The sequence below is a fragment of the Melospiza georgiana genome, chromosome 12, assembly GCF_028018845.1.
Source record: "Melospiza georgiana isolate bMelGeo1 chromosome 12, bMelGeo1.pri, whole genome shotgun sequence".
In the NCBI taxonomy this organism is placed as follows: Eukaryota; Metazoa; Chordata; class Aves; order Passeriformes; family Passerellidae; genus Melospiza; species Melospiza georgiana.
The window spans coordinates 9,031,515-9,058,609 of record NC_080441.1 but is presented as its reverse complement, the minus strand read 5'-3'; the positions used below and the strand labels follow the sequence as shown (position 1 = coordinate 9,058,609).

The following is a 27,095-nucleotide window of genomic DNA, read 5'->3' as shown; positions in this document are numbered from 1 at the left end:
GGCAGGTGGAATGGGATGCAGGCTCTCAAATCGCTGTCAGTGCTCACTTTCCCTTCTCTCCCGGGAGAAGCTGGTCATTATCCAGTGAAAGTGTGGGGGCTTTAAAGCAGAGATAGTATTCGTTTCTTTTAAGTTGATGAAATATGCTTGAAAGAATTACATGATCTGTACTTAGCACCTCTCAGCCCAGGGCATTAGAGTGATTTACAAGCAATTAAAGAGCCTGCTGGGAAGATGCTTTTATCCCCATTTTGCGGATGGGATGTGGAAAACAGAGGCTGAGGGCCTGTTCTTGCTCCTTGGCCATGGACACGGAGATTGCAGATGATTGCTGCCCCCATGGAATAGGGCACAGACAGCAACAGGCATTGCCCCCGGAGCGGAGATCCCGGAGCGCCGAGAAATGCAGCGCTGGGCCGGGGCGGTGTCGGGGCGGCTGCCCGGGACTGTCACTTGCACCCCAGGGAGGAGGGAGATGGGGAGAACGGGGCAACAGAGAGGTGCCAGGGAGATTCTGGCGAAGGACAGAATGTGCTGGAGCAGCTGGACTGGAGGAGGGTGGGAGCTGCTGGAGGCAAAGGGATGGAGAGAGGTGGGGAGCGGCTCTGGCCGAGGGGCCGGCGCGTGTGCCGGATCTCCCAGAGGCGGGACGGGACCTCTGCCCTCCCGGAGCCGGGGCGGGAGCTCCGTCCGTCCCTCCCCGAACCCCCTGGGGACCGGGCTCTGCGCTGGTCCCGGCGGCGGCCCCGGCTCCCGCAGCCGCTCCGGCCAGAGCCGCCCCTCGCTGCTCGCTCGCTCCCGGGGAGCCGGGGCGGCCGCGGGCGGAGCGCAGCGAGGCGCAGGCGCGGCGGGGCCGGTGCCGGTGCCGGTGCCGGGGCTGTGCCGCCGCCGTGGCCCGCGGGCTGCGGCGGGAGCGGCGGCAGCATGCGGCAGTCCCTGACTCAGCAGCGCCCGGCCGGCGTGGCCCTGCCCGACTCCGTGGGTGAGTGCGGGACCGGGGGGATCCCGGGGGACGCGGGCTTGGCCGCGGGGCCGTGCGGGGCTCCGGGGACGATCCGGGGCTGCGGCGGCCGGGCCGGCCCCCGTTCCCCCGCCCGCCCCGCCGTTCCCGCCGGCCGAGCGCGGTCCGGCCGTGTCCCCGCAGCCCCGGGCGCTGCGGCGGGACCCGGACCCGCGGCGGGGCATCCCGCACGGAGCATCCTCCGGAGCGCGGCCGCTGCCCCCGCAGCCCCAGCGGGGTCGGGGACCCCCCGGCCCTCGCCGCGATTTCCCCTCGCTCCCTCCCAGCGGCCCCGAGCCCGCAGCCCCCGCCCGGGCCAGCCGGGCCGCAGCCGGAGCCGGGGGTCACAGCGAGCCGAGGGACGCGTTTGTGGCAGAAAATGGGACGAAAGGAGAGGGGCTGGGAAGGGGGAGGCTCGGTGCCGTCTGCCCCCGGCTCTCCTGGGGTAAAAGTTGGAGCTGATTTCTTCCTTGAGCTGCTACTCTGTGTCCATTCTTCGCTTCTGGCTTTTCCCCCAAAGAACAAGATGGAGAAGTCGGTCGTGTTTCTGTGCCATCTTGTCCATTTTCTTCTAATAATCGTGGAAAAAAAAATAAAAAAGTGAATGAAGGGCAGTTCAAAGATATGCATTATTGCAAACTTTTAAAGTAATCTGGAAAAACCTGCTACAGCCTTGTCTTTAGAGTGGCTTGTAGGGCAAATATAACAAGAGGACGTTTCTGATGCTTAAAAGAAAAACGATCATTCTAAAACCAGTGCCCGTTTGGAGTGCCATGTTAGCTAAAGCAATAGCCAGGCTATGGATGGCATAAATTTTTTTACAGCTCCCTGAGTTCAGCACAGTGTTTTGGATCACCTTGTCTACTTATGTTGTGGTAAGCACTGCAAGTTTTGGGGTATCTGTTTGGGATAAATCCCAGGGAAAAGGCTATTGCTGTCTCTTAAAAGCAGAGATGGCAAAGCTGCCGTAGCTCAGCTTCTGTGCATAAACTGTACCAAGCTCAGGAGCACACAGGAAAATGATCTGGTGGGGGATACTTTCAGCAGAAATTAATGTCGAGGGAGAGGATTTTGTCAGAGCAGCCCTACAGCAGCTATTAGAGAGATACTGGGTATGAGTCTGTATGCTGGAGCAGCTGCAGGCATCCTTACAGAAGTACAAAACCACTTTCTCTCTACACGCATAGCAAGGTGTTTTCTGAGAAGGAAAAAATGTAACTAATATCCCAATTTAGTGCTGAAATGGAGGTAGTCACATTATCTGCTCACTTTCATATCTCTTTTCAATATCAGTTTAGAAGATTATGGCTGATTTTGTCTGAACTTGAAATAAAAGGTTTTAAATTTTTTTTTTTTTTGATCTTATGAGGAATATTGAAAAGCTTTGAGAAAATTTCCAGTTGAAACCTTATGTTTATGTTCTCTATTGAATGTTGGTGTGTGGCAGTCCTAAGCCGGGAAACAGCATAGAGATTGAGTGAAAAACACGATGGTGCTGAAACAAATACAGCATCTGTACATGGTGTTTCAAGACGCTCCTTTTAGAGTGGTTTTCGTGGTAACTTTTTGCAGCAGTTGTGGTGGCAGTGCAGGAGCTCTGGCTGGGGTGTGTGAGTGCCCACAGCACCCCCAGACATGCCCTGCCGACATCTGCACCCCCAGAGCTGGGTGAGGAGCACTGGCTGGGCTCATTTACCCTCTGCTCAATTGCCACCCAAACCACAGCAGTAATCACAAGTTTGGTGATTCTGTGGAAGCAAGATGGATTCGTCCTTTCTCACCTTTCAGAACTCATCTGTGTAAGAAACAGCAAATTTTCTCCAGTTTTGGTCCCACTGTTAAGGATTTTTAAGGTGTTTATGGGACACTTGCATTTAAATGGTTACATTGAAACTGAAGTGTGGCATAATGATGGTATTTGTGAGGCAGTACATAGAGAATGGTTTCATATCTTAATGATTTTTGAGTGATTTAGAAGCCTAGGTTTTCTATTATTAACTTATTTGGCAGATGTAGGAGAGTAACCCCAAATGTGACCTGCAGCAAACAGTCACATACCTTTATCTCCAGCCTGTAAAGCATGGCTTGAAAGACTAAGGATCATTGATAAAATACCCAGCCTGAATCTTGGGGTTCTCGAGCAGTTATTTAATATTTTTTGTTTGAAATTAGCAACTATATAGCTATTTAATTTACCTATTAGCAACTGTCTAGCTTTTTTTTTTGGTTTGTTTGTTTGAAATTTGCAACTATATAGCCAGTTGTCAGGCTCCTTGCTCTTAGGACCAATGATGTCCCAGTGGAGCAGTCAGACCTGTGCTCTGCAATATGAGCAGAAGGGTTGTGGGCAGAGAGCTTTCCTTCCAGAGACAGCAGGTCAGTCAGAAAGGATGGTGCTTTATTTTGTTTTATAGAACTCTCTTGCCTTTCGTGTTGGAATAGATGACCTCCAGTGGTCTTTTCCAACCTTATCCTTCTGTGATTTTGTGCTCTCCATCTGTTGGGTTTTTAAGCCCCAGGTTTGGCCCTTGTCTGTGATTTCAAGCTCATCAATGGGTGAAATGACCCAGCCCTGTGCCCATGGCAGCCCAGAGCATGGAGAGGGAGCCCTGCTGCCATCAGCACAGCCTCTGGAGCTGGAGCTGGAGCTGGTGTGGAGGAGCAGGGGAGCTGCTGGGCTTTTCCCTGGAGAGGGAGCTCATTTGTAGCAGCCTGTGTGGGTTGGCGTGGCTGCATCATCGCTGGGTGAAAGGATCTGCTGGGCACAAATACACAGATCCTACAGAAGGGCCTGGGGGCACCTGGGTGTGCATCTGTGAGACAAAGCTGCCCAGCAGGGCCTGCTGTGCTCCTCTTTCTGGAGAGCTTGGACAAGGAGGTTGTGCTTGGCTGGACCAAGCTTTCCCCCAGGGCCTTTCTGCAGGTGTTTCACCTTCACCTCGCTGTGCCCAGGCTGCCAGGGAGCTTCCCAGGGTGGTTTCTTTAGGGAATGCACTCTGCAGTGCTGAAAGCTGCTCCTTGTCCCTGAAACACGTTCCTGCCCTTCTCTGAAACCCCCAGAGAAGTGCTGGGAGCTGGGAATGCCCTTCCCTGCTCCCAGGGCCTGCTGGAGATCCCCAGGCTCTGGGAATGGGATTCAGGATGGCCCAGCAGCCCACAGGGACCCCTACAATCCATTATCCCCCCAGCCATTTTGCAGGTGCTGGGTTGTATCTACATAATATATGGAATATGATCAAAAGGATTGTTCTACAAAGTGACACAAAGATGGCAAAGCACATGCAGACCAAACACACCCTGAAGATGTTGCTGAGTGTAGTGTCACAGCCAGCTTTCCTCTTGGCTGGTGGAATCACTCTTTTATGTTTATGCTCATTTGGGAGATCTATAAATATAGAAAAAAAAAAAAAAACCCTCATCATCAGGCAGCTGTACATGAGTTTTACTAATCCACAAATTCATTATTCAAGCATCTAAAAATACCTGGTCCTTGCTGAAAGTAGAGGAGAAGTGGCTGTTAGTGGTGATGTCTTATTTGCATGGAAAACTGTGGCTGCCTTATGATTACAGTCAAAATTCCCCTCTCAGAACAAGCAGCATGCAGTGGGGTTATTTAGCCTGATGCAAGTAGACAGATCAGAAAGTATATAAATGTCTAATGTGAATATTTCTCATTAGCTCAATTGCTCCAGGCTAGAGGGGCTGGGAGACTCCAGTGTATCTAAATGAGCTTTGCAGAGCTGCAGCTCTTAAGGCTCTCTCCATCTACGTCAGAGCAATGTTAGTGAAGGTGAAAAGTGACAGGCAAACCCAAAAATATTCTCAAGCCAGTAGAAGGGAAATTCACCGTGGCATGGTTGGCAGTGGGAGGAGAAATTTGTGGTCCTGTGACTCTCCCCAGATGGAATCAGCAAATTCTGTTGTGTGTGTGTGTGTTTTTAGGGTCGTTCAATAGAAGAAAAAGAAATTCCCTCTACGTAACTGTGACTCTCCTCATTGTGTCAGTGTTAATTCTAACGGTGGGCCTAGCTGCTACAACAAGAACCCAAAATGTGACTGTTGGAGGTTATTACCCAGGGGTTATTGTAAGTATAGAACTCCTAGGTAGGTCTAGAAAACTTATTGCCTACAAAGTCCCTTGTAATGCTGAAAATGTTGTCAAGGGTGATTTTGTCCTGAATATTTTGCTCAGCTACTTCATTACCATCTGATTTATTTGTTTTGTTATTATTTTGCACCTGCTGCACATTCCCATGCAAAAATCCCATCCAAGTGGCAGCTTCCTCTGAGCTTAGGTAATAACTTGATTTTGAGCTAGTGGGGAGACAGATAAATATATTTTATGTCAGCTGAAGCAACTTTAGAACTTCTTTGTTTATGTAGATCACACTAAGCCCAGGCAGAAGTAAGGCAAAGAAGGACCTTACTGCCAAAAGCAGTTGAGAGACCAGGTTTTGAAATACTGGTAACATGAACTTGTGGTCATAAAGTTTCCTTGCAGAAGTGTTTAGCAAATTGGAGTCCCTGGATGAGGAGCTGTGGCAGCTTGCCAGGGGAGCATGTACATCAAAGCCACGAGCACATCCATTTCTTCTTTTTTTGTTACCAGCAGCTGAAAATGGGAAAGAAACATCTTTTAGCTTCACATGGCTTAATTTAGAGAAGACCACAGGTGTCCAGTCTTCCTGCCATTAGATGTATGCTGTCTTACAGAAGCACGAGGGGCAGGTATGTCACAACCCTCCTGGCAGGAGCAGAGGTCTAATAAAAGCTGGACAGCAGTTCCTGCTCTGTTCCTGTGCACATCTAGGATATGCTGAAAAAGAAGCACTGAACTACAATCAAATTAGGTGTCTCAGCAGATTAAATGCAGCCAGTAGCCCCAGCCAGAGGCTCCTGGTGTAACAGCTGTAGGATGCTGCACATTTGATTTGGAACCTTGAATTTGGAGGCATGAAACCATTCCAGAAAACCAGGTGGGGACTTGTTCTTGTCTTATTGCTGTTTGGCTTATTTGCCATGCACTGCTGGTCTCAGGGAGGTTTATACTTTCAGTGCCCATGTTCTTCTAAAGCCCCTTTACAGCCATTGCAGTGTGGATCATGCTTACAGATCATGTTGGGCCTCTTTGGTTTAGAGTTTCTGGATTGTCCCAGTATCTCCTGCATTTAGGCCTGATCTCTTTTGAAGAGAAGTGGAATGGAAGGAAGGTGTTGGGAAAGATGACAGACTGGCTCCAGACTCTCCCCACCTACTCTGCACTGTGCCAGCCTGAGCTGAGCCTCGTGCTCCAGAGCAGGTCCTGCAGATGATGCAAATGGGCAGAATCTGCTGCTCACGTCCCCCTGACATCTCTGAGCTATTTATGGCCCGGGAACGTCAGCATCCCTTTCGCTTTTCTGAGGCTTTGTCTGCTCAAGGAATTAATGAAGTCCTGGGCTTGGGAAGGGCGATGAGTTTCTTTTTTCGGAGGCACCCTGGCAATTTGTGTTTGTCACCAAATTCCCCACCTGGGTTCATTAATCTGCTCTGTGGAAATGTGTGATGACCTCACCTGTCTCACTGCACAGGGAAACATTGCAGTGTGCTGCTGGGTGCTTCAGAAGGTGCTTAAAATAGCTGATGTTTCATAACAAGCTGGGATTTCTCCCTTTACTGGGGAAAAAGGGCTGGCTGCAGTGAATGAGTGTTCCATGAGCTGTCCTCAAGCAGATAGAGCCAGAAGTCTCTTTGTGTGCTGGGTGATTTCTCTGTGTGGAGCAGTTCCATGGCTGGAATCATCTTATGGAGCACAGAATCATAAAGTCACAGGATACTCTGAGCTGGAAGACATCCATCAGAATCATCAAGCCCAACTCCAGGACAGCCCCAGGAATCACACCATATGCTTGAGACATTGTCCAAAATCTTCTTGAGCTCAGACATCAGATGTCTCATTGCTGCCATGCCTAAACCACCCTTCCTCCTTTCCTCCTTCAGCTTGTGCTTCTTGGGCAAGCACCTCTTGTGAGAGGAGGAAGATGCAAAGGTGTTTGCTTCAATGCAGGGGTTTATCTTCCCAGGCCTCTGCTTCCAAAGAAGGACAGAACCAGGCACTGGAGACCTCCCACACATCAGTAGGATTTTGTTTGGTTGGGTTTTTTGAGGGTTTGAAGTTGTTTGGTTTTTTTCCTCTAGCAGCTCAGTTCCTCATTGATAGAACTGGAGAAGCTGAAGCAGAGGGTTCAGTGACATCCTGTATCCAGGGTGCCTTCACCCTCCTCCATGACCACCCAGACCTTCCCGGCTGCATCAGGGAATACCTGAGCTGTGTCTGTGTGGGAAATGTCCTCACCTGTGCCTGGGTGACTGCGCTGGACAGGGGAGCCCAGAGCACAGCAGTGATGTTCAGCAGATGCCCAGGTGCAGAAGACAAGGAGCCCTGTGGAAGTGAGGCTGTGAGATCTGTTGTTGTCTCCAAGTTGCAGCAGCTGCCAGAATCTGTGTGAATTACTGACCTTTCTTGGGCTTGCCCTGGCAAACCTCCTCTGTGATGGTTCCTTGCCAAGGATGTTGGCTTGGCGCTTTACTCTGGAAAAGCACATTCACTTTGTGTCCTGTCCTCCTTTCAGACAGATATATCAGGGGATCACATCCACCAGCAAATAAATGATGTATCTGAGGAGCATTACTGAGATCTCTTTGTCCCATCCGTGGAAGAATGAGTAGTTCTTCCATTAGTGCAATGAGAATTCCTGTTAATGAGAATCCACCAATTTATTTGGTCTTCACCTGCTGGATGTACAGATTTGCTCTAATTTTTTCTTTTTGAATTATCTTAAATTATCTAAATCATTTCACTTTTTATTTTGAGGCTGCTCTGAAACACCATGTGGATATTTCTCTTAAAGCTCAAAGGACACAAAACATTTTTCTTGAGCATTTGCCTTGGGTGTGTGTTACCACACAAGTTCCTTCTGCTAAATATCACGGGATTGAAAATTACACCTGGATCTCCCAATTTTTTTTTTGCTTGGACTTGAACTGTAAATCTGTTACTTGAGGAAGGTGGGTGTGTTGTTTGCCTGAGCTAAATGATAATCCCAGGAGCACTGGCAGGTCAGTGTGGGGCAGTTCAGCAGTGCCCTGGGTCTCTGCCCTGCCTGGGGTAAGCAGACCCTGGCTTCACTGTGCCAGGTGTGGGGACAGGGCTCTGCAGGGGCTCAGAGTGCCAGCCAGGCAGAGGGGGAGCAGCAGCCTCATCAGCTGCTCTACTCTAATCCCTGCTGCTCAGCCAGCTGCCCTCCCTGCCTGCAGCTCTGCTCCAAAGGCTGCTGGGCTCAAGCAGGGCAAGGGGAGACTGAAGCCCAAGTTTACATCTCATCTGTGTCTGCTGATCTCTGCACGTGCCTCTGCCTGTTAGCACTGGATTAATCAAACCTTTGTTTTCTATTCCTGCATCTCAAAGTACTGATTCCAGGTTAGTTGACTCATTTTTGAATCACTACAGCTTGTCTCATGCCTTGTTTTTCTTCCTGGGGAGTTGGCCAATTACTGGGCATTCTCACAGGGATCTTCACTGGCCCTTGCTCTGTTGTCTGGATTTGCCTCTCTTTAGCATGACAGATCCAGCTGTAGGACTTTTCCTGTGTTTCTCATTTTGCCAGCCCATGGAAGTGGAGTTGAATGTGCTCTACACCAACCAAAGCCCTTTCTCAGTGTGACAAATTCTATTTTTACATCTCCCCTCTTAGTCCATGGTTCCTGCTTGAAGTCCCTGTTTCTGTCCTGGCTGAGGTGTGCTCTGTCCTAGAAACTTCTTAGTGTAGATTAAGGCTATGGAGAAGGGAGGTGGGAAATTGCTCTCCTGGCTGACTTCAGTGAGCTGAAATGAGTGTTGTGAGTTACAGAACAGATGATGCTTTAGCTGCAGTGCCTTATTCTGTTGGGCCTGTGTGAGCTCTTCTGGTAGAACATCCTGGCTGATGCATCCTCACCCCTGGAAATGAGGGAGCAGTAAGAGAAGACAGGAAACTGCTATATCTTCCAAAATATAAATTTCCTTTATTTCATGCTTCACATTGTGGAACTCTCAGAGTTGAGAGCTGAGGTGGTTGCTCACAAGCTCAGTGAGGTCACAGAAACCTGGTCCTGCAGGTTTTAGTGCACTGGTCCTGCTAGGTTTGCATCTGGAGGCTCCTGGGTGTTTGTAGGGTTGCTTCAAGACCCCAATGCACATCCTCATCCACCAGCCATTGCTCAGCACTGGGGGCATGGAATTCAGAACTCATCCTTTTGGTTTTACACACGCTTTTAGTGTCATATGTGGCTACACCTGATAGTTCCTGCTAGTGAGAGACTCCACTGATTTCTTGCTGAAGGAAAAGAGCTCACACATCAGCAGAATGTTCTTTTGCTTCTTCTGGATTTAATTGTGTTCTGTCTGTTTGAAAAATATGTTGGGTATCATCCTGAACTAAATGCTAACAATACATTGTTTTTCAGCTTGGTTTTGGGTCGTTCCTTGGAATAATCGGATCAAACTTGATAGAGAACAAAAGACAAATGGTAAGTTCTTTATAAAAACTTTACTTAAAAAATTACAATAACTCAAATACCGCATGTAAAGAGTATTATTTTAGGTTTTCCTACCTCTTCCAGGGTAGTGTTGCATACCTCCTGAGAGCTGGGGCTGGTTCCTGGCAGCCCAGGAGCAGCTCCCTGGGCACTCTGGCTCCTGCCTCACTGAGGAGAGCAATCCCCCAGGCCCTGGCAGTGAGATCCCTCCAGCCTTGCTGCCCTGGGGCTGCAGAGGGCCCAGGGCTGGGCTGTCCCTGCAGCCTGTCCTGCTGCCTGCTGGGGCAGGGCTGGAGGGGCTCAGGGCTCAGGTTGGCCCTGTGTGCTGCTGAACGAGGCCAAGGGAGGTTCTGCAAGGGCAGAGGGGAGAAATTCCTGTCCAAACCCAGAGTCTGCCTCGGTGCTGCTTTGCTTTGCACACAGCAGTCTCCCTGCATGGAGGAGAGGGTGAGGCAGACTCTCCCTGCAGGAGATGACATTTGCCTGTCCCACCGTCAGACAGAGTGCCGGGCAGGTGGCTTTCCCAGTGGATATTTGTATTGTTTTCACCCTGGCTCTGCAAGAGCAACACATTCCTTTTCTTTCTGCCCTAGCAGGGTTTCAGCCTCTTGCTCATCATGTATTAGCAGCATGTCAGTGTCTGTTTGAGCAATGACCGTATTGTGATATTGTGCCAGTCCTGGGCTCTTCACAGGAGTGCCCATGAGTGACAGTGTGGCTCTGGCTTGTTTGATTATTCTGAAGAGCCCTGGGTGGCCTGAGCTTATTCTTTTCATCTCTCTGTCATTTTGTGTCCTAAAAAACATTCATGACCCAGCTTTGCAGGGATTGCATCACTGCTGCCTGGGCTGGCAGCGAGCTGTCTCCACTCTGATGGCAGAGAGGACATGCAGGAGCTGTCACTCATTGTCCCTGTGCTTTAGTCACATGTCCTCCTTACCCAGGAGCACTTCACAGTGGCAGCTTTGTCCATTGCATGTTTCCATGATACCACTGGCCGTGGAGGATTTGTTTTTTTACAACCTCTCTGCACTTCCCCTGTGTCCTGCTTTGCTAAAAGGCAGCCTTGGCCTGGCTTGTTGTGCAGCTGAAGGCAGAAGAGCCGCAAGCAGCTTGTGCAGCTGTGTTCTGGTGCAAGTGCAGCTTGTGCAGCTGTGTTCTGGTGCAAGTGCAGCTTGTGCAGCTGTGTTCTGGTGCAGTTCCTGTCTGAGAGGTGACAGAGCACCTGTCTGACCCTGGTGGGTGTGAGCAGTGGAGGGAGCCAGTGAGGCTGATGGGCAGAACTCACCTGCAGGAGCACTTCTCACTCCCCCAGGCTGCTGACAGAGCAGACCTCTCTGGGTTTCCCACCCAGGTGCACTGACTTCCATGCCATGCTCCAGAAGGGAAGGGAGATCTTTTGTGCCCAGGCAGCTCTGGCACACACCCACTGCCCCCTCAGCACTTCCAAGTGAGGAGCCAGCAGTTTACACACCTTTATGGCAGTCAGCTGTGTCATGGAAGAGTAGGAACTAGCACCTTCACAGCCCATCTGGGGCTGGACCATCACCTAAAGGGCACCTCAGCCCAGGACACTCCTGCCCTGTCCAAACCAAGTTTGTCTTTTGCTGTCTGGATGCTGCTGCCTGTGGCTGACTTCATCTGGAGTTACACGAGTGAGGATCAGTCAATAATAACTCACAGCTTAGAGAGGGACTTCTGCTTGCTACAGTAACAGCATTATCAACCCCAAATCAAAAATAATAATCTTGTTGGCAACTTGAAAACTGGGATTTTTAAAATTAATTTTGTCAAGAAAATTAATCCACAAACACTAGAGATTTATGTCCAAAAGGAGACAGAGGACTCCTGTAACTTTATTGAATAAAGGGAGAGGCCATGGGTCATTTCCCCTGGGGTCTCTCAAAATTTTTAGGGGACACAGCCTCTTTTTTATCCTCATTTCCCAGCCTCATTTCCCTCTCTCTTTCCCCATTGGCTGAGGTGCATGAGAGGTGTTAGACTTCCCAAAACACCTAACACCCCCTTCTAATGTATACCCCGCCTGTTTTTCTTCTTCCTTGTGTCTCTGTTCTTTCTCTCTAAATCCAGAGATTTAGCACAGTCTCCAGTAACAGTCTGTGTCAATTAGTGGAATTCCTATGGAATTTATGGTTCCCCCCATTGCTTCTTTCTCCTCTCCATATCTGGCCTTATCTACCATCAGGCCCACAGTTTGTTTGTAAAGACATTCTTCTTAAAGATATTTCTTATTATTCATTCCTTTCCATTTGTATGTTTCTATTTGCTGTTTGATTTTTTTCCTTTACCATAAATTCACAGTTTTTGGTTTTCAGGCTTTTCTTTCTTCTTTCTACATCTGAGAGGGAGAAAACTGTATGTAAATAAAGTGAGCATCATATACTTACCTCTTGGTAGGGCTGTTATGAAAGTATCGTTAACTTTGTATTTATTTTAAACTACCATATTAGCAGCTCCTGTCCTGAGCAGAGATGACTGACAAATTCCCTGATTGTATATATTTAGTGTTTGGCTCACTTCTCATCTCTAAGGCTCATGCTATTTAGGGCAAATATCCTCTTTCATGTGTGTATGAAACAAAGGACAGTAAACCTTGTGTTTTCCACTAAAAGTGGACTTTCTGTGCCTGTGTGGTTTCCCTGGTTTGGTAGTGAGACAGTGACCCTGTAATGGATGGTGTGAGTTGGGACCCAGGCACGCCAAGGGTGGGGCAGAAATGCAGGAGTTCACAGCTGACAGAAACAGGGTCGCTGTGGGATCTGGCCCTGGAATACTTGTCACCTGCTGCCATCTGCAAGTACTCTGTGGCACAGCATCCAATATTGCAGTGGCAGCCTGGTGTGGTCATGGCACCTTCACGTGGTGCCTGGGATCCTTCCACAGCCTGCTCTCTCTGCTGCTGCAGTCCAGTGAATGCTGTGCCTTGAATAATACTTGCCTCATCTGGAAAACCGTTTTATTTTCTCTCATTTTTAAGTAAACCATTTCCACTGCCTCAAGTGAACCCTCTGGCATCTCCAGTCATTGTTTGAGCTGATCTGGTCTGTACATGAGGTTACTGGAACAAGATCTGTTCTCTCCTAGGGAGATGTAGATAACAGTGTGATTAACCTAAAAATCCTGAGGTGTTTTAAAAACACACATATGATCTTTCTGGATTGTATTTGTCTGGGGGTTGGTTTGTCCTACAGAGAGCTGTAGCCTTGAGCAGTGGCAGGAGCCAAGGTTTTCAAGCAAACTTAGTACCTGGATCTTTAAAACAAACATCCCCAAGTCAGGAGACCTGAGTTATCTGTCCGTGCTGGCCAGACTAACTCTTAGCTTTGTATTTGGGCTGTAGAGATTTTTACTATTGCTTGCAGTCCCCCATGACCAGAGTCACCTTTGTACTCATGGAGAAATAGTTCTTACAGCTGCCAGCAGCTGACACTTGAAGGTTTCAGTCACCAGAGTTGGAAAGCCACCAGGGAGCGTCCTGTTCTTTACACTGAAATACTGTCAATATATTGAAATAATGTGTTTCAATATGTGTGAATTGATATTGAAAGCTGTCCCCAAGCTGCATTTGGTGACCCTGGCTGTCTGAGTGCTGTGCTTGCCCTCCCCCTGCAGCCCTGCTGATACCCCCAGTGTGCTTTGGCAGAGGATTGGGATCAGTGCTGGGAGCAGCTGGGCTGAGTGCCCGTGTGGCAGGGGCTGTGTCAGCACCTCTGCAGGCTCCCCCAGCTGAGCAGGGCTCTTGGCAGAGGTGGTGTTTGAAGTGGCATGGTGGGAATAGACACTGCTTCTCGTACCTGGACTGGAGATTATTTCTGCTTTACCCGCTGAATGCTTTCACCCTAATTTTAATGGGCAGGATGGGGCCACTGGAAAAGGGTCGTGCCTGGGTGACTGCCCTTGTCAAGCTGCAGATGGAGGGAAGGGTCTCTCCAGGAGCTGGATGGACTGTGCTTGGCACAGCCTGGCACCAGGAGCCCAGCCAGGCTGGGAAGGTGTGCAGCACCCATGGCATGGGCTGGGCTCTGCCCTCTGCTCTCATGGCTCTGTGCCTGTGCCTGCATCCAGGGGCTGCTCCCTGAGGGCACAGTCCCAGCAGAGAGGCTCACACTCGGCAGTCTCTGCATCCTCACAGCTCAGAAGTGCTCACAGGAGCAGCTCCCCACGGCCCTGCAGGGCGAGGAGAGGAGAAATCCTCTGTGTCTCATGGGGAGAGTTAAGGACAGCAGCAGCCAGAAGAGGAGCTGTATCCTCAGCTCAAGTTTAGCCTATTGGAGTGATGAAGAACCTGCATTACTCTATCAAGTCCCCAGAGAGCCAGTCTGGCACAATGCTCCTACTGCTGCCCGGGCAGACACACACACCCAGTGCCTTCAGCCAGGGCAGGCTGTGCAGCCGGGCCAGCATCTGGGTCACTGCTTGCTGCAGGGCTCGTCACTGTGCTTTCCACAGCCCTGTGGAAGGGCACTGATCTCTCGGCTGTGGGAGGCAGGTGACACTTTGCTCTGTTTTCCTTTCTCAGCTGGTTGCATCGATCGTGTTCATCAGCTTTGGTGTGATCGCCGCGTTCTGCTGTGCCATTGTGGACGGCGTCTTTGCTGCCAGACACATCGTAAGTGCTGCCAGGGAAACACAGCCCTGCGGTGCTTGTACTCTGAGAAAACAACTGATGGGTCTGCAAGCCTGGATCAGCCCACATCCAACCCTGTAAATGTGTATCATGTGCTGAGTGCTGCTTTAAATCACAAGCTTTAAAAAAAATGTATCATTTAAAAAAAAATTTAAATGAGTGGGAAGCACTAAGATCTTAAAGCTTTTCTTTGGGTTTTTTCTTTTTTTGCTTTATGTGTTTATTGAGTATGAGAACACTTAAGATGTAATGTGAATTACAGCTCTTGCCAAGGGACAAGATATGAGCAGTAGCATCATTTTGTTTTAAATGTTGGCAGAGCTGGTTCTTAATGCAGAGGGAATCACTGGATGCTGTAGTAGAATGAAGCAATTTGATATGAAGCTCACCGAAGCATTACGGTATAAACAGGAAACATTTGCAGTAGGATCTCAGTTTCCATTTGGTGACTTAAAAAATTATGAGCTACTGCTGTCATGACCAATCCCTAGTACAGTGGGATGTGCAGAAGCTTTAGTTATTAGTATAGAAATAAAGACACAATTCCATTTCAGCTTTTTTATTGAAATTTTAACTGCAAATAGTTTTTTGTCCTGCAACTCTGCAGTTTGATGACTTTTTTTTTTTTAATTCTTGGCAAAAAAGGAATAAAAATACAGATTTGGAGTTTATTTGTATGAGAATGGAAAGGAATCTCAGAAGGTCAGAATTACCCATGAAATGGAAACTCCCTGTGTCAGCTGGCTGGCTATGCTCCTTGTGAAGCTGGCCCTTCTTTCCTGCCCCTGAGTATTCCAGTGTGGAAGGGTGGGTGGAGGCAGGATTTGCTGGCAGAGCAAAGGGCAGCTCCTCTCACCTGTGTGATGGGTGTCCGTCTGTCTGTCTGGATGAAACCAGCAAGTCTGGGCCATGCCTGACCCCCTTTGGGAGGGTGTGACCTCGTGGGTTGGGCTGTGGCACCAGCTGGCAGCTCCTCCTGGCTGGCACTGGGGGTGGCTGAGGCACCCAGAGCTGAGCAGCTGTGGCGACAGAGAGAGGCTTTGGTTTGTGCCTCTTGATGAACAGATGGGCTGTTGGCCTCACTTTACCGCCTGACAGTCCAAAAATGTGACCACCTTGCTGAAACGTGCTCCTGCCACGCCAGCCCAAGGCATTGTTCCTGTTGCCAGCTGCCGCCACTGCCCTGCCAGCCCGGGCTTGGCTCAGGCACCTGGAGAGCCGGTCTGGCTGCTCCTGGGAAGGGCTCGCTGATGTGGATACCGGTCTGGCATTGCTTTCCACGGGGCTTTGCCTTGGAGATACAGCTGCCACAAAGGGAGCCATTAATGCCTCCTTGCAGGCTGGAATGTTGATGATCCTCCAGAGCCTTCCCACAAGACACTGAAGAGTACAGGAAGGACAAATTTGTGAACAATTAATGGAAAATTGCTATGATTCAGCAAGAAGGGCCCTCAGAAATAGGTCAAGCAGACCTGGGATGTGTCTGTTCAGTTCAGGATGGCCACTGCCACCCAAAGAGCCCAGCTCAAGAGACTGCTCCTCCCATGCTGGCTGTAACGATTTCATGGCTCCAAGGACCAGGGTTAAACATCACCCAGGGCACTGGGGTGGGGGCTGCACAGCTCTGGCTGCACTGGGGTGCTGGTGTGAGATCGGGGTCTCTCTAAAGCCTGTTCCCTTCCCCAGCCCCTCTGGTGAGTTTGGTTTGCTGCAGGGCTGAGCCTGGTGCTTTCTCCCCGCAGGACCTGCGGCCGCTGTACGCGGGGCGCTGCCAGTACTACTCCAAGAGCACCACCCCACCCGAGGTGAGAGCAGCCCCTGCTGCGCCCTGCCAAGGGCCAGAGGCTTGGAGCAGGGGCAGGAACCTGCTCCAGCGTCCTGGAGGGGGTGGGAGGCTGGGCCTGGGGCGGGAGCAGGGCGCTGGAGCGCTCGGGAGGGGGGTTCTCCATGTAGAGGACAGAGCAGATGGACAGAAGGGGGTGTAGGATAGGAAAATTCACCAGTTTCTCTAGGTCTTCAGGTGTGCATCCATAGGAGCTGGGTGGTGGGTTAAGGTTTCAGACAGCAATAATTTCTGTGTACTTGAGCAACAAGTACCAGTCTCTGCACCTCTCCTGTTGTCTTCTCCAAAGAGAAACCTGCTGGGATGATCCTGCCACATGCTGATAGTGTGTATGGATGTCTGCTGCCTTTGCTGAGCACTGATTGTCTCTCAGAGCTTTCCTCACAAGTCCACCGGTAGTTAGGTAGTTCTGAATAACCATTTTACACCAAATTAGAAGGCCTGCTTGAGGGTGCAAAGTTAAATGCTACATATTTAACTGTGTAGTGGGAGTGGTCCACTCTCTTATCAGGCTGAGGACTGTCCATGTATGTTATCACCCTCAGGCACGCACAATGAATACTTTGGTCAGTTCTGCAGCACTATTGGAATCTGCTCTCAGTCTGGGCCATGCTGTTGACAGCTCTCTGCTCTGCCTTGCCCTGGGATGAGCTGGGTTGGTTCAGCAAGGCCCTGGCTGCTGGCAGGAGTTGCAGAATCTCCTTCCTCTGCAGGCACTTGCTGTCTGTGAGCTCCCCATAGCAAAAGGAAACTGCTCTGCTCCAGCCGAGCGCATCTCTGTTCCCATAGCAGGGCTTTGTGAGAGCAAGATAAGGAAGAAAAAATCTGCCTGGGGCTGATGTGGAGATCACTGAGAATTCTACATGTAGAGCAGGCCAGACAGCAGCAGGAACTGTCTCTGGGGATGGTGTCGTTCTGTGCTTTATGTGGTTTTTTTCTGTGTTCACGCAGGCGGTCTGTCACCCACAGCGCCGTGCCCCCTGCACGCCGAAAATAAAAACCAACACCTGCTTCTGCTGTGACCTGTACAACTGTGGGAAGTAAGCCAAAAATGCCACTCCTGGTCCTGGGAAGGGGAGCAGTGGTTATGCTCCTTGCAATAGCTTGCAGCTCGTTTGCAGGATAGCATCAGTTAATGGCAGATGTGGGAAGGGACCTTGAGCTGTGTTTGTTAGCAAGGAGGAGTCCCAGACAAAAGCTACCAAGTAAAGGTGGGTGTGAAATACACCAAGGCCATCCCAGCTATGGGTGAGCCCAGCTGGAAAAATGAGAGCGCAGGAATCTCCATGACTTTCATGCTTGGCGTCCTCCTCAGGTTTTCCACCTATTGAGTGTTGCTTAACACCTCCCTTCTCTGTTGGCACTGGGTGTTGTTTTTTAATTTCACAATATCGAAGGTGCAAAAAACCTGGGACACTGTTCCTCTTTGCCTTGCCTCCATTCCATTCCCTGCTAGCAGAGAGGAGAGTTGGCAGCCTGGTGCCATCTGTGCCTTCATGAACCAGTGTCCCCTCTGCCCAGGAATGTCTGTCGTGCTCTTGTTGCCCGATTGATAAATGACACAAAACTTGGATAAGTTTTGTGGGTGCTTTATTAAGGGCGCGGGGAGCTTGGGGGACTCACGTCCCCAAAACCCGAGCCCCCAAATTCACGTATGGGTGCTTCCCTCTTATACATGCGATTCACAACAAAGTCTCCAAGAAACAGTTCCCCGTTCCCCTTGCCTGGTCACAGACCCCTTGTGATACATTCCTTGGTTCACAAACAAGATCATTAATCTTCTGCTTATCTTATTCTAAGAGCATTGTATGCTGCCTCCAGACAGGTTAGAATTCTTACTTTCCTGCACTAGTTTAATTATTTATTAAATCCCTAAGACTACCTGCTAGGTTACACACAAAACCCAACACACTTTCAACGGCTACAAAACTACCTTTTAACAAACCAGTTCACACACAACTCACTATAATTAAATATTTTGCTAAATTTCATTTCTTTTCCAACACTCTCACGGGGATGGAAGGTGAGCCAGCACTGTGCACTGAGGCAGAAGGTGGTTCCCAATCGAGAACCACTGCAGAGCAAACACACCACTGAGATCTGGCCACTGTGCCTAAGCCAGCCTAATTTACAGCATGTGCTGCCTATACCTTGTGAGTGTCCAATGTGTGTTAGCAAGGCATTAATAAATTGATTTTTTTTACTGCTGGCTCTTGCCTAGGGCTGTTTCAGGCTTAGGATTTCTCTCAGTACTTAGCTGGGCTGGCCTCCACTTAAATCATTCATTGTGGTGGAGGAAGATCAGAAGCTGCTGCTGGGAGAGGGTGTGTGGTTCCCTGTGCTGGGAAGTGTGATCCTGGACTCTGTAGGACTTTGTGTGTGTGAAAGAGGAGTGAAGCTCTTGCTTTCCTTGGGTAGTTCACAGATCACAACCCCTTTTTACTGGCTGAAGGGAGGATACTGATTAGAAATGAACTGATTGGAATGGAATTGAAAAGCTTGAAACACTTCTGTATTTCTTTTTCTTTTGTTTTCGTTGGTATTTTGTTTTTTCCACAGTCCCGGTTCTGGGACCCACCCCTGACCCATTTTCCCCTCTCTGATGAAAGATAATCAGTTGTTGTTATTTTAATCTTGCTTAGTACCACACAAACATCCTGCACAGAGGAGGCGCTGGATGGTGTCTCAGTAGGAGAGGCACGGACACTCCAGACTGGTTAGTGCACATGTAAAGGATGGAAATCATGGCAAACGTGACAGCAATCCTGCATTCTTTGGGATGTTGGGATCCCTGGCTCTGGCAGAGGGACAAGCCCCTTCCCACTGCTCAGGACACGCTGAACAAGGCGGGATGCTCTCACTGAGGGATCCCTGCTCTCACAATCTCCTCAGGAACAGCCCTTGCAAACAGCACACACAGGTTTTGTTAGAGGGCCACGCAGAGCTCGGGTTACACAGAAGTTGTGCCAGCCAGCACACCGGTTTTTGTGACCTGTGGTGCCTCGATTCGGATCGAAATCCTCATTCCCTGCAGTGGGCTCCTTAAATGAAATGTGGGAGTAAAAAGGGTAAAGAGGCAGAAGTTGAGTAATCAGCAGAGGAGGGTGACTCTTGTGAAAGGGGCAGTTTCCTGCAGGCCTTGTGGAGCCTGCTGAGGAGCTGAACCTGGATCTCCTGCTTCTTGACCTTAAATAGGAGCCAGCTCTTCCCCCTTTCCTCAAAGCTCTCATGTGCTCTGCGCCTAACCCTGCATGTGAGCTGGGAGATAAGCCATTCATAAGCTCTTGGTGCTGTTTGTCCCTGATAAATATGTTTTCTGAAGGGCTATTTGCTGCAGGCCACTACATCTGATAAGCTGTGCTGAAGGCCAGCCTGTTCCCTACCCGGCAGTCAGAGAGGTCATTCCTGAAGGATTCTGCTGCAAGACTCCAGCCCATGTGCTGCAGGAGTTGCTTTTCCTTTTCCAAAATAATGACCTAACCAGATTTGACCGAGTTTTCTCTCTCTTTTCTGTGTGTGGAAAAGGTTCAGAGTGTGAGCAGAAGGATGAGGCGCCAGGCTCCAGCCAGCCCAGGCTGCTGTGGAGCAGTGAGGGGCTGGAGCTGGAGCTGGAGCTGGGCATGGGTCTGGGGCTGCCTGGTGGCCAAGCCCTGTGGGCCAGCAGGAGCTGTGCTGGCCCTGCATCCCACCCAGCTGCCCCTGCCTGGGGCTCTGGGGAGCAGCCAGCCCTGCCTGGGGGCACGCTCTGATTTCCCAAGGTAATTCCAGGACCGGGCACGCTCTGATTTCCCAAGGTAATTCCAGGACCTCTTTGTCCTTGGTAAACCTTCCAGACCTCCGTGGAGGTTTCAGATGAAAGAAATAACAGGCAGGTTCAGACACAAAGTCATTTGTTTCAGAACAGAGCAAGCAATTTGTTTCAGAGCTCCCTTTGTGCAGGGAGATTGTGGATGCCACAAGCACGGGATCCAGGAGGGTTTATCCCCATTCCCTCAGCAGTAACGCCCAGGTTATCACTGAAATGCAGAATGCATTTTACTGTCCAGCAGTACTGCTTAGGTTTTATGATATGTGGTGCATTTTTTTATCATTTCTGTTGGTTTTTTTTTCCCTAATCTAGCAGAGTAGAGATTTCTGGAGGGTACTATGAGTACATTGATGTCAGCAGCTGCCAGGACATCATCCACCTTTACCACTTGCTCTGGTCAGCAACAATTCTGAACATCGTGGGGCTTTTCCTAGGGATCATCACAGCGGCAATACTTGGAGGCTTTAAAGACATGGTAAGAGGATATCAATTTCTCAGTGCATTAAAGAATACAAATCAGGCAAATTGCCTTTAAAAATGATCATGGAAACCATTGGTGTTTCAAAGCAGATTATCTATGCATTACATCAGTCAGGGTGGGAAGTAGGGCAAGAAATAACTATAATGAAAAAGTGGAAGTGATTCACTTTTCTGATTTTGTCAACATCTGAGCACAGTTAGAAAATATTAACAGAATTGGGAGACTGTATTTTCAAAAGGAACCACCAGAGAGGCATTGGCAATACCAGGATGATTGAAAATAAGCTCTCTCTTAAAAATTGATCTTCCTTTTCATAGTGTTCACATTCTACAAGGAAAATTGTGGTGGTTGCTCATTAATTGTTGATTTTGTAGTAGCAGTCTGAGCTTTACAGACTGTTTAAGCAGCTGTGTTAGGCTGAAACTCTCTGTCTAATTTCATCACGGTGCAGAACCTGAGAGGGTGAACTGGGGATCAAAACCAAACTTCAGATAATGAAGAAAATACTGTTCTAACAATGTGAAATTTGAAATATCTTCACTTAACCAGGATGCCTGTTACCTTCCATATGGTTGTGTTCTAAACAGCACAAATGGAGGAGTAGAACTGAATGTTCAACAGATACATTTGGGGCTTTTTCAGTCACTTGTGACTCATTTGGAATAACACAAAAACATTCACACAGAAAAGAGATTTGTTGTCCTGGCTATATCAAAGAAATCTTGGGCCCTGCAGTAAGGGTACCCTGTTTCAGTACTCTGAACTCTTTTCAGACTCACCAATATCTTCCCAAGTAAAACAGGAGACGCATTCCCAGCTGTGCATCACAGCCCTCTGAGATTTGATCCAGACCAGAGAGCCTCTTCCAAACAAAGATGTATGGAAATGAACAGCAATGCATCAAATAACAGAGTAATTTTGAAGTAATGAATAATTTCTCCTACTTGTGAACAAGTAAATCTGTTTTGTGTGAGTACTGGTGTGCACTGAGCTGCTGCCAGCTTGTTTGGAATCTGAAACAATCAGTGGCTGTGGAATGAGGTGACCTTGGAGCGTAGCTGCTGCCTGAGAGGGAACTGGATTGCCAGTTCCTAATGCAACAGGGTTGACATATAAAGACACACAGTGCTCCTTTGAATAATTTCTGCTTTCATTCAGCTCTCAGCTTTCTGTGACTGGGTTTGCAGCCTCATACTCTCTTCCTTTTGTTTTGACAGACTCCTTCCCTGCCTACACTGAACTGCAGTGTTGAGGATGCACACCCTTCAGTGACCTACTACTCCAGGCCACAGGTGACATCCTACAACTCCTACTACCACAGCACTCCTCACCTGCCTCCCTACTCTGCTTATGACTTTCAGGTGGGCAACTTTACAGGATGTTTCCTTGTTTAGCAGCAAGGTTAAATCCAGGCAGTCTGCAGGACTCTGGGGGCCTGTCTTCCTGTCATTCACACAGTTTCATTTTCTTGGTCCTGCAGAAAATACCAAATTTTCCTAGTAGGCATTGGTCCTTGGCAGTGCTCTCTCTTTCTAAGGCAGTGTTTTCCTGAAATCTGTCCTTGAAGTGAAGGCAAGAGGGAGGATTGCTGCCTGCCTGCCTGCCCATCATTCACTAGTAGAGATCGCACTGAAAACAGGCACTGCCCCTGGCTCTGCCGTGTTCTGAGGAGAGAGGCAAAGCCAGGTGCTCAGGACTAGATTTTATTAGGCCAACTGCTGTGTCTGAGAGAAAGAGAAGAGCTTTTGGAAACAAGCTATTTGAGCTCCTGAAGACTCATGATGCCTGAGAAGCTGATTTGTTGTGGTTATTTTCCACATGCTTCACTGGCCTAAGAGGGGTCCCTGCAAACATCCCCTCTGCTGTAATGCATCCCTTCCTCTTTGAGCTATGGAGCTGTGCTGTTGGAAATGGGGATTTCATGTGAACCTTGCTGTCAACATCAGCTTTCTCTTGTTGTAGCTGAGGACATCTCCTCCTCTGCTCTTCTGGCAGGTGGATGTTACAACAGGGGTGATGTTAACACAGGCACAACCACCACAACAGGAGACTTTTTTTTTTTAATTAACAAGAGTTTAAGATTTTGGTTATCAACAAAGAGGCGTGCTCTGTGATAGCCACCACGTCCCTCATCTGAGAGATGCATTAGAGGTGACAAAAATCTAAACTTTCCTGGGTCTGCTGCTACTGCCACTGGACAATGCTGTTGTCAGGGCTCCTAAATATAATTGAACACTTAAGTCAGAACTTTTAGGATGTATTTGTGAGTAATTTTTGAGATTAATGAAACCTGGGGTGGTCACTGGTGCTGTATAACTTCCTGCAGTTACAAAAATGCCAACCTCAGTGCATGCCAAACCAAGCTTGTTACAAAGTCCTTTTCTCAGTTTCTCAGCTGTTCTGAGCTCTGTCTGACCCAGAGCTCGCCAGTGTGGCAGTCCCAGCACCTGAAGAGAGCTCAGCATGGGTGATTTCCCTGCTTTGTGACTGGAAGCACTGCTGGGCTCTGCTAGCACAGCTCAGCCAGACAGATCAGAGTCTGGGTCTCACTGCTGTGAGCACAGGTGCTGGCTCCGGAGATGGCACAAAAGCTGAGCATAAATTCAACTCATCTAAATTTAATACAGCCAAATCCCTTTTTAACATGAAATTCCAAGTCTGAGCCTTGCACATCACTCTGCTCCAACCAGCGACTGAACCACCCTGGCCCCTCTCCCCTGACAGCACGTGGAGCAAGCCCTGCCTCTCAAACCCCTTCCAAAGGATGCACTCCCTCTGGTGCAAGAATGCTTCCCACTCATTCCACACATTTTTCACAGGACAAAAACAACACACCAGAATTCCTAAGGAAGCCTGGGCCCTTGAAAAAACCTGGCTTTTACACACAAATCTAAAATGGCAGACCCATTTCTCTGGTTTTTGGAGCAGCTCATTCACTATTGCTACTGGCTGGTATGTGACACCAAAGATTTGAGAGGAACTCATCAGTTTTCAGTTGTCCAGTCTTTGTGAAATGCAGCAGGCACACGGAAGTGATGAGAATTTTTTTAAAATATCTTCAGTTTTGGATCTAAGGAGACTCATTTTTCAAAACTGTTACTTACAGGCAGTGCTTACTTTGAACACAAGTTATCTAAAGTGTTATTTGTGTGTGGTGAACCTTGAAATGTTAATTTTGAACTGTTTGGTAATGAAGTATCACTTTGATACAACAATTTCCATTAGGAAATGGTTACATTGCAGCCTCTGCTGTCTCCCTGCAGCATTCCAGCGTGTTTCCAGCCTCCACTCCCTCTGGCCTCTCGGATGACCCCCAGTCCCTGTCACCATCCCCCAGCTACATGTGGGCCTCCAACGCACCCCCGCGTTACTCACCGCCCTATTTCCCACCTTTTGAGAAGCCACCACCTTACACGCCATAAAGAACGAGGGAAAGAAGAAAAAAAAACATATTTGCCATCGAAATAAGTGTGAACATTTTGTATTTACATTTTACTGTGGGAGGGAGCAGGAGAATCCAGAAGATAATTGCAAATAAAAATATTAGACTGGACTGTCCTTTTTTGCGAGACTTATTTCAGAAGTTTTAACGATGGCCTGTGACAAAGGGGACAGACTTCTGATGTTTTAACGAGTCACTGAGCAGCAGGTGACCTAAATTTCAGCCTCTTTGGTTCATGTAGTCCTTGATTCTTAATCAAGTGATCCAACACAGATGACAGATTCTGGTCTGCCTTACTCCATCTTGTGCCAAGCTGAAGTAAGGGTAGCCAAGATCAGTAGTTGCTGAAGATTATCAGTCTGTGTGAGCTGAGGGTGCTTACAGACAGCACCACTCAACACTGGTTTTGTTTGGCCTTTGGGCTCCAGTTGCTGGGATTCTGGCTGGGAGGACACAGGACCCAGCTCACATCACTTGGTGGCCCAACACACTGGAAAAATTCTGGGGGGAACCATGACAGTGCCTCAAAATGTAACCCTGTTGAAAAGGATAACGTCATAGGATAGCCTCATGCGTGTGTAGCAAAATAATCAGAATATTGCTTTTTTGAGGGGGGGGCAAGCTGGTTTTATTTCAGGTTGCTTCTTAAGATAAAAGATGGAGTTGTCTCTGTCTGAATTCTGTGTAAGTAATGCTGAAGTCAAACAGTTTGGGTGGTTGCACTGCCTAAATTTTCCTTGTATTCCTATAAAAAACATCAGGAACCGTCTACAAGTCACTGAAACAGTGCAGTAAAAATATTATTTATTAATTTATTTGTTTGTTTATGTTTTCTGTGGTTGGGAATTTCTTTTTAAGCCTGTACTTTTAACTTTTTTAATGGACTGAATCAGCACCCTGAATAAGCACTGGTTTAGTACCTGTATTATGGGCTGCACATAAGGAATATCCACTACTAGTTCTCCAAGATATGTGTCTCACACAGATGAAATTCAACACCCTGTAATATAGGACAAAACTGAGGAATTTGCAATTACTGTTGTGACTTTCATTTAATCTTCAGCTGATGACTGTGCTGATTGATCTAGATTCCAGCAGATTTTGCATGCATCTTGCATAACAAAAGGTCAGCTTTGATATGTGACACACTGACCTCTAAAGTGTGGTTCTACTGCAGGAAGTGATTTCAGATGACAGTGTTCAGATCTGACCTGCTCAACCTGAGCGTTCTCAACTGCTCACTTCAGGGATAAAAGCAACATTAACATTTTACTCCTTATTTCCTAAAGATACCATTTCCTTGGCATCAGTTTGTTGACCCTAATCCTCAGTTGCCTTCCTGTATTTGCAACTGATGCAGACAAAAAGGTGCCTAAAAGTTAAAGCTGGCTTTCAGAATCAAAATGGAATACATGCTGGTGGGTTGGGGGAGAATCCAGTTGGATTTTAAGCTGTGGCACCTACTTTTATTCTATAAAAAAATTCAAATGCTGTCAACATGAAAAACAAACACTGAAGTCTCTGATCTCACTTTTCAAAGTACACCCACACTTTATAATGCTGTTTTTAATCCTATGCATTTGCAAAGCCTTTAGGCTAGACTATGTATTAACTTTATCATCTCCACTGTCAAATGCTAATCAGTATATTAGTTCATTAAAGGATGACACTTTATCCAGAAGCAAGCGTGACTTTTCTCCAGTAAGAAGGGAAATTAAAAAAAAAAACAGCTGGAGAAAGGAAGGCAGCTCACAGGATTTAAAGCAGTAGTGTATCATATCGTGGTGGCATTTCATTTTACTATAGAATGTTGAAGTGCAGCTCCTATAAATTTGTGTACTGGAACTAAATTTATATACTGGGGCATCCTCCATTTTATATTATATTTCATGAAATTAAAGAAATGTAAAGAATCTCTTGATGAAGAGCTCGTGGGCAATTTCAAAACAGACAGTACTCCTCTTGATAAAGCTCCCCACAAAACCAGAATCAGAAGGGCACATTAATTTAGTATCAGAAAACATTTTATTGCTTTATCTTTGAAATAAAAGCCAACAGTCCTGTCCCACTTCTGACAAACACTGTACCATTTGTGCCTGTCAACGAAATAGGGCTAGAAGGACTTAGGGACACCACAGGACAGGACTGAACATCCTGAAGAGAACATAACTTAGTGGGATGAAACAATCAGGAGATGAATTGTGTCACTGGTTTTGAGTTGAAAAATACTAACCTTAGGAAGTTACCCAAATTCTCTTTTTTTTCTAAGGAATATTTTAGCAAAAATTACATTGCTGCTTTAAATTCACTATAAAAGGACAAGTACATTTTCACATTTAAAAACTTACTGGTGGTATTTTCTGTTGAATTACCTGTTTCATTCTGCTTGAGTAAAACAAAGCATTTAATGTAACTGCAACATCCTGCACTGTATTTGTCATTTCTTATGAGAATGTCAAGTTTGTGACTCATATGTACCCTTTTATTACTTTGCCAAAGTAAATAAAATTGTGTGACTTTTGTAAACATTTACCAATTCTATTTTACATTTTAGCAGCCTGTTTTACAAGCATCTTTAAGGTTATTTTTAAAAAGTGAGTAAAATTCTCTGTATTTGAGACATATTTCTACCAGGATTAGCAAAAAATTCCTTAAGTTCTGTTTTTGAAGGCGCTCATGCCCCTGCACTCGATAATTCTGCAGTTTTACCATAACATGGTGCCCTGACCTCAAGCCCTCTAAAATTATTACTGCTAATTTTTCCACTTAACACAGATCTGAGTAATCCAACCAGTGCAGTCTTGGTGTCTCCTTTGCTTACTTTGGGCATATTCTGTGCTGGTGATGTCAGCAGAGTGAGGCAGAAGCCCTATGCCAAGGAGATGAAGGCACCTAGAACATAATTTGGTATGTTACTTCTTAAATTGCATTCCTACATGCAATAAGAAGTCTACACAAAGTAAGTGACTATTTCCTGTTGGCCCCAGGTCACCAACAATGGAACTCTCACAAATCACAAGCAGTCAGCAGCTGGAAAGGAGAGCCCAAACCATGAGTGAGCTGGAAGCACAGCACTGGTCACAATGTACAATTTACTGGTCCCTAGGTAGGGGTTTGTTGACTTTGAGCCCATTTGCAGTGCCACAGTTGGTCAGAATGTTGCACAGCCTCAGAGTTGCCATCAACCCCATCTATCACAGCACTCAGCTCACAGCACACTGGGGCTCTTGAGCTGATTTGCTTTCTTGGAAAGTGTTCAACAAAACCAATTAAACAGCATCAAAACAAACAAACAAAACTAAAGCCCAAATAAAAAC

General features: G+C 47.7%; 1 protein-coding gene across 2 annotated transcripts; it reads left to right on the top strand.

The window, feature by feature from the left end:
• The first annotated feature begins 878 nt into the window (after positions 1-878).
• Positions 879-26,304, top strand: TMEM255A (transmembrane protein 255A). 2 transcript variants are annotated; one of them, XM_058032369.1, is made up of 9 exons: positions 879-982; positions 4,943-5,085; positions 9,485-9,547; positions 14,097-14,186; positions 15,947-16,009; positions 16,999-17,087; positions 20,171-20,330; positions 21,554-21,697; positions 23,600-26,304. In XM_058032369.1, the coding sequence occupies exons 1-9, from the start codon at positions 925-927 to the stop codon at positions 23,756-23,758; spliced, it is 969 nt and encodes a 322-aa protein (XP_057888352.1). In that variant the 5' UTR covers positions 879-924; the 3' UTR covers positions 23,759-26,304. The 2 variants fall into 2 exon arrangements, with proteins under 2 accessions (XP_057888352.1, XP_057888351.1); XM_058032368.1 differs by having other exon boundaries at positions 20,168-20,330.
• Positions 26,305-27,095: the final 791 nt, after the last annotated feature.